This window comes from Tamandua tetradactyla, chromosome 14 (assembly GCF_023851605.1).
Source record: "Tamandua tetradactyla isolate mTamTet1 chromosome 14, mTamTet1.pri, whole genome shotgun sequence".
Classification (NCBI taxonomy): domain Eukaryota; kingdom Metazoa; phylum Chordata; class Mammalia; order Pilosa; family Myrmecophagidae; genus Tamandua; species Tamandua tetradactyla.
Genome location: NC_135340.1, coordinates 44349487 through 44357459, shown reverse-complemented (window position 1 = coordinate 44357459; position 7973 = coordinate 44349487). Strand labels below are relative to the sequence as shown.

The 7973-nt window shown below is 34.0% G+C and overlaps 1 protein-coding gene across 1 annotated transcript; it reads right to left on the bottom strand.

Moving 5' to 3' along the window:
• Positions 1-6856: 6856 nt before the first annotated feature.
• LOC143655419 (olfactory receptor 4K3-like) lies at positions 6857-7762 on the bottom strand. The gene has a single exon (XM_077126730.1). The coding sequence runs from the start codon at positions 7760-7762 to the stop codon at positions 6857-6859; it is 906 nt and encodes a 301-aa protein (XP_076982845.1).
• Between the last annotated feature and the right edge of the window lie 211 nt (positions 7763-7973).

The window sequence follows — 7973 nt, the reverse complement described above, 5'->3', positions numbered from 1 at the left end:
CTTTTTATATCTTAAACACCTGTCAAGTGGAAGATAAACAGATCAAACTTTGAAATTTTTAAACGAAGTTTTGGTGTTGAAATTACGTTTTTGACCAATGGAATCATACATTTTGTTTTTCCTCCCAATAATTTCATGAGAACGAGAAGAATTAAACACTTTAAAAAGATGTAGTGTGATGCTGGTGGGTGAGATGCCAGCTCTCTGGGTGTGTCTCCTACCTGTTTTCTCATACTGCTTACTGATGCCATTCTCACTGGACCTGATTTGTCTCCAGCAAGACTCTATGACCCACCTGACAAGTTTTGGTGGCTTTACAAAATCCAACCCTTCTATGAAAGTATAGGTATTCCTCTAATAATTTTGCAAACACTGACTCTGTGATCTTCAAATACCTTTCTCTACCTGTGGATAACGAAATGACTAAGACATGGATGTAAAATTACCTCATCTGAAAACTATATTGCTCAATGAGACTTGTACCCATAACACAATTTTTATTTTTATTTCCAGGAAAATGTTTGCTAAACCTGAAATGGCTGGTAGAAGATTATCTTTCTTCCCTCCTTCTTTTTCCTTTATTTGCTAATCCACAAGCCAAAATATATCTAGGCCCACTTTTAGGTTGTCCTGTTGTTTCAAGGGCAATATAATAGCATGAAACCTAGCATAAAATTAAGGTACTCTGTTGAATTTCCCTTGAAAAAAAATATCTTATAAAAAATTTTCGTTCCTTGAAAGAGGAAGGGCAAAAACAGCTCTAGATATAAGGAGTTTCCAAAAACATTCAAACATCATTTCCAGCTCCTGCTTTCGATTCTTTTGGGTGTATACCTAGTAGTGGGATTGCTGGTCATATGGTAGTCCTATACTTAGCTTTTGGAGGAACAACCAAACTGTCCTCCACAGCAGCTGAAATATTTTACATTGGCACCAACAGTGAATAAGTGTTCCTCTTGTTTCTGCAGAGAATGGGGGATGGGCACTGGTAGCTTCTATATGGAGAGAGCAATTTACAGTTCTTTAATATAATTTATCACCACTTCCTTCTGCTCTTCCTTGGATACTGTACAGTTGTTTTTTTCCTGGCCTCTAGAGTTTCAAAATCATTGTTACAGATAGTTCCTGCTTGTTTAATAGTTGTTTTCATGGAAGGACTGAATCCTGAGCTCCTTACGCCACCATCTTCCCTGGATATCCCCTGTAAATAATCCATTTTTATTTGTGCTGAATAATTAATATAGAAGGTTTATACTGAAAAGTATCAGTCTCTACACCTTGATTTTCACATACGAGGATATGCTTGGAAAGATTTTTCTCACACAAAAGATTATCTAAAAATATGTCTATATTTCCTATTTTTATCTTTCTTTTATTTAAATAAATATTGAAACTCATTTTGGTTAAGCTTAAAGGTAAGAAAATCACTACCTTTTTTGCCAAATTTGGTAAATTGTGTCAACAGCATTTATTTACAAATTCATCCTGTCCACTCTGATTTGATAGAATGCATTGCTAGCTTCCAAATTTGTCTGTCTCTCTCTCTCTTCCCTTTGTATCCCTCTATTTCACTGATCACTTTGTAGCTACTGTAAGGCAAAAATATTAATTTTTCACTATCCTGTTTCAACAGCTTTCCATCATTTCTAAGATATCGACAAAATTCTCATTGCCCACTATATAGGTCTATCTTGCCAAGACCCTTACTTATCTTCTTGTATTTATTCCAAACTGCTGTGTTTCTTCATGGTTCAGGGTTTTTTCCCAGGTATTTCCTTTGCCTCGAACACTTTCCTCCTCTTATTCACTTAATAAACTCTTATTCATCATTTAGATCTTAGTATGAAAAACATCTAGAACAAGACAGAATATGCAGTTATGAACTCTACTACTTCTCTTAGCACTTTACACTTTTCTTCATGACACATAACTGTATTACCATCCAGTTATGTGATTTGTAACATCTTGCTTCACTATGACATTTTGCACTGCCTGAGGGCAGGGTCTGTGTTTTATCCCAGAATGTGTCACAGTGCCTGAAACACAGGAAATATTCATGGTAGCTGCTCAATGAACTATAATAAAGACAGATTGACATATGGTAGGAGAGGAAACAAGAGGAAGAGCCTCAGATGGTGTGTGTTCATGGATTTTGTCTGTAACAACTGCTCTTACTCTTTCTTGCCTTAATTCTAAAGGATTTAAGCCCACTATTCAGTTGGCCCATATCATTTATACATGTGTGTATGGGCGTATGTTTATATACACTCATATATTATATAAACATATATTTGTGCATGTATTTACATACACATATATTATATATGCACACATACACATATTTTCTGTTGCTTGTGATTTGGTGTTTACAACTCATTCAATCAATGAATGTTGTTTGGACTTGGGCTCAAATAGATATTGATCAGATCACTAGGGTTGGTGTTACTATTATCCAACAAGTGAACACTCAGAACTATTTGCTGATGGTTTTCTCTGGTAATGTGTATAATCTTTTTTTTCCCTCTCAAGGCACAGGTTTCAAGCTTTTATTATATGATGTATATGATAACTCATATATGAAACTTGTGAAATTACCTTAATTTTCCTTTTGCTTCAATAACTATAAAACTGAGCAATTCACTGCCTTATTTTGTGAGAACACTCTAGCCTGAATATCTGTGATCCATTTTTTTTCTGTATTATACATTCCATGATAATTCATATGTTTCTTGCTCATGATTACTTTGTTGATAGATTCTTGCATTTGTAATGGGTTCAATGCAGAGTTAATATTACCTGCATTAAATAAAAATGAAACATCATAGAGCCAAGTTTTCTGCTTGAGAAACTTGCCATATTTTTCATGCTGGGAGAAGAGGGTAAGAAGGCTAAAGCTATAAGCTAAAAAAATCTTAAGGACAAAATTGATCCCATGAAATCCTCAAGATAAGCAGAAAAGGACAAATCAGAGTCACAATAAAACTTGGAAGGAACATACCCAGGGAGTAGGCACAAATTAGAATTGGCTGGAGTCTCATAAAAACTACAGTCCAGATTTAACTCAACTCAATACCTGATTGGATTGATGTGATCACAACTTAACATTCTAAGTCTAACATAGGATAATGCAAGTGTTGTTTCAGAGCTTCTTTATGCACAAATGCATAAATATGAAATAATTATGAAATATGATAAGTAGGGAAAAGTGACCCATAATTAAGTGGAAAATGCTTCATGGAAACATACCACAGATGAGCCAATTATTGAAATTGGCAGAAAATGAGTTTAGGTAAATATTAATCATTTTTAATAGACATTAGGAAAGTAAAAAAAATAATGAAACAATGAAGCATTTCAACAGAGAATTTGCATATCTAAGGCAGAACAAAATTACATTTTAGAACTGAAAAAATTTAGGATAGGCTTAAAAGTAGATTGTTAACAGCAGAAGAAAGAATCAGTGGACACAAAAGACACGTTAACAGAATTTATTTAAAAAGAAGTACGGAGATACAAGGAATTAAAACAGAAGAACAAAATGTAAAACACAGGTGGGAAAATATGAAATATTCTAACACATGTGTAAATGAACCCCAGCATGAAAGAAGGAAGGAAACTGGGAGCAATATGAAAGATAATGATTAAAGATTTTCCAAAACTGATTGAAGTTACCAACTCACAGTTTTCAGAAATGCAGTGAACAACAAAAGGGATAAATACAAAGAAAAGCATATCATAGGTACATCATAGTCATTTTACAGAAAACCAGAGCAAAGAAAATGATTAATACAACCAGATGTGCTAACTAAAGTTGTATTTTTGACCTTTTATTCTAACTTACTACCATTATGACTATGACTACTGCTGCCTTACTCGCTTGTTGTGTAAATGGCAGAGCTGAGATTACCAGTTCTTTTCTAAGAATTTTTGGCCATTTTGTTACTAAATATTGTCCCATCAGAACATACTGAAGAATAATGATAAGTATAGGGAGCCTTATTACCTGAGTTTTCATTATTTGAATCCCTGTATATATAGGGTTGTATAAGAAAGTAAAATTGGTCCTAGTACGAAACTACTAGCAAATTGGCTTTCACTCCCTCTGAACACATAGCTTTCTCTAGCTATCTGCCCCTGAATCTCTGGATCCAAAGAAACATCTTCAAAGGAACAGCAACCTGACCAGTGTCTGACTACTGACAGAAAACATGAGCACCAAAAGATGATGGGCTAATATTTTAAAGTACTAATAAAAATCTGCCACACTAGAATTCTAAATTCTATACCTAGAGAAAATGTTTGTATAAAATTAAGAAGAAATAAAGAAATTTTTGAATAAACAACTGAGGCATTGTTACCAGAAAAAAATCCAGTGAAATTTCATTGAGACTGAATAAAAATTTAGCTCAGATAGCTGTAAGAGAGGAATGAAATTTACTAGAAGGAATAAACATAGAAGAATATTGACTGTTTCAAACAAAACTACAATAGCTATAGCAAAAACACATTTTGGTGTTTTAATATTTGAAGAATTATTACAATAAAATTAATAACCTTTCCTTTTACACTCAGCATGTGATGCTGAGGAATACCATGGTGACTAGTACAATTTGATGCCATAAATAAAACATACTTGCAGTATATTCACCATTGCTTTGCTCCAAAATGAAAATCTAACTATTTATCTGTATAAGTCCAGACCATATTCACACATGTCCATAAAAAAAATATTGCAGCAGATTGAATGGAGAGGCAGATAAGATAATTCAACTGCAACATGTAAAAGAAATTTGCAGAAATGTAAAACAATGCCATATTTCCCATTAAATTCTTTATTTTGCTTTGGAAACCATAGCTATTTTTCATACAATATGTTATTTACTTTAACATGCAATGGCTTTTTATTGCTACTTTTAAATGTTAATGAATACACCTTTTAAAAATTATTCAGCTTTAATTTGTAACATAGTAAATATTAGTAGATATAATCTACATAAACAGAAGCTCATTGGGGTCAGCAATCATTTTAAGACTGTATAGGAATCTTGAGATGAAAATGTTTAAGAAACACTGAACTAGATTACCTGAGGATTATTAATTTCATCCTTGAGATATAAAATCTTACTTGGCTATGATGGGGTGAGTATAGGGTGAACAGATGTCTTTACAGAGCCTTTCCTCAGACTCTTCCAATCTGAGTTCACATGGACCTTCATAGTAATTTCTCCCCAATGGGAAATGTTAACTACTTTATTAATGTCATAAATGCAGTAGCTGTTTGTGTGTGTGTGTGTGTGTGTGTGTGTTTCTCTTTGTAGGGTGTAAGTATTGGAATCCTCAATCAAGGATGTTATAAATTTCCTGGGGTCATAGAAGTAACATTGAGGTTCATATATTGTGAAAATGTAACAGTTTGGCTTAATTCAATACTTGACTTCATGTGGCTCAGAGAAGAGGAATGTGCAGGTCACTTAACATTCCCAGGGCCACCCGAGACAGGGCCTTTCCCAGTTCAAACTGTGGATGCCCTAATGTCAACTACATCCTAAGATTGAGATATGCTACTTAACATGCTGTTTTATTCAATATTATATATTTACACAATTCTCAAATGCAAACTATTGTGGAAAAAAGTGTTTAATTTTTTCTGTAACCTATATGGTGGTGCAAAGTAACCTGACCTTTTTCATTGAGCAGCAAATTCTAACCTGAAGTGATGTGAAGCTAGTAGTCATAGTTTTTATTCATTGCATTAGAATATGAATATTTATCTATTTTACTGTAGAAATAGACAGTTAAAAATTTTCATTTATGCTTCAGACTCAATTTGGAGTGGTAGAAAATATACAGATCTATATAACCTTTAAAACCTCTATGAAATTCGATGTGCTTCTAGCTCCACAGATTTCAGATAAGGGAGAGTACCTTTTTGAGACATAGTGTAGGAAGAAATCCCATGAAAGTGAAAGTTTTGTTGTGTGCAGTAATGAGAAATTCATCACCTTAGCACAGTCTAGTTACAATCTATCTGAGCACTGCAGTGAATTAATGAATATTTTATTGCTTCAGAATTAAGCTTTCTTGATTTAACTTCAGAATATTTTCCTCTGCTTTATCTGGCACAGATAAGTTATTTTCTAACCCATTTATTAATAGAGAAGAAGCAAAATCTTCAAAGGTTACAAGTATATGTACCATTGTTTTTAATATAAATCATCTAAAAACAATACAGTGTTTAACAAATGGCCAAGACACAACAGTGAGGAACAATTTTATTTCCCTAGATTATGATTGTCATTCGTTTTTTTCCTTCATGAGAGAAGCAATGCTTAATGATGATCTTTAAAAATATTCATCTTACTGAGAAACCTATCTAAATAAATTAATTAGGTGAAATGCTCTCTAATTGAGTGACTAATTTATCCATTGTTAAAAATAGTCTATTCAATTTGCTGTTTTATTGAGGAAAATTAAAAGAGAAGATTTATGTGAAATGCTTAACTCAAAGATATGCTTAGCATAATGGAAGTTTCAATATATGGTGCTGAATGTCATAAAAGCAGCATGATTAGTAGTGTCATCAACATTTTTATCAATTTAAAGTTATCTTTGAGTACCAAAATCATAATTGCAAAGTCTAGCCAAATTAGATTAGCTTGCATTTGGTGATCAATCTGTGACTGTGTAATAGAAGATTGACACAACCATACATCTGGAGATATACAGATTTCCACATGTGAATTGAGAAATGTTTTCACTCCCAGAAAGACGGCACAAGAGTAGTTAAATTAGGGATCATACGTGGACATACTGAGAATGTGAGACCCTAAAATACCTACTGCTAGCTATGCTAAAGTCATAGTCGTCTTATGGCATTTTTAATCTCTTTGTTTCTCAGGGTATAAACAGCTGGATTCAGGAGAGGTGTAATGACTGCATAAAATACAGCAAGAAACTTGTCCATCCAAGTGATGTTGAGTGGCCACAGATAAATGAAAATACAAGGCCCAAAGAATAATACCACCACAGTGATGTGGGCAGTGCAGGTAGAGAGAGCCTTGGATGCCCCATCCTTAGAATGAAGGCAGACAGTAAAAAGGATATAAGAGTAAGAGATTAGCAACAGAATGAAGCAGATAGTTGCCAGTACCCCACTGTCAGCATTTATCAACATTTCCAGAATATAGGTGTCCATGCAGGCTAGCTTGATAACCAATGGAATATCACAGAAAAAGCTATCCAATTCTCTGGGTCCACAGAAGGGCAGCTTAACAATCAGAGCTAGTTGACTTATTGAATGAATAAAGCCAATGATCCATGATGTCATCACTAACCCAATGCACATTTGTCTGTTCATGATCCTAGAAAAATGGAGTGGCTTGCAGATGGCCACATAACGATCATATGCCATTGACACAAGCAGCAGCATCTCACCCCCTCCAAAGAAATGTCCAAAGAAAATCTGGCACATACAGCCTCCAAAGGAGATGGTCTTCTTTTCCTTGAGAAAGTCTGTGATCATTTTAGGTGTAGTAACTGAGGAAAGGCAGAAGTCAATGAAAGAGAGATTGGCTAAGAGGAAGTACATGGGGGAGTGGAGGCTGAAGTCAGTAATGATTAAGAAAACAATAAAAGTGTTGCCTAAAATGGTGATCAAATAAAGTGAAGAAAATATCAATAGTAGAAAGGCCTGTATCTTCCATGATTCACAAAGTCCAAGAATAATAAATTCAGACACCACAGACTGGTTTACTTCTTCCATTTTTCCAGTTCATTCTAAATTCATCAAAAAATGAAAGGCATGAAATTAATTTCCAGAATAACCAATATGTGTGTCAAGATAATTTCTTATACATGCTAATGGGAGTGTTTCTTAACTTTGGACAATAGTTTAGATCTTATAAAGTTCAACATTCACATGTGTCATGATCCAGTAATTTCATTCCTACGTACATGCCAGAGTTAAACTCTTG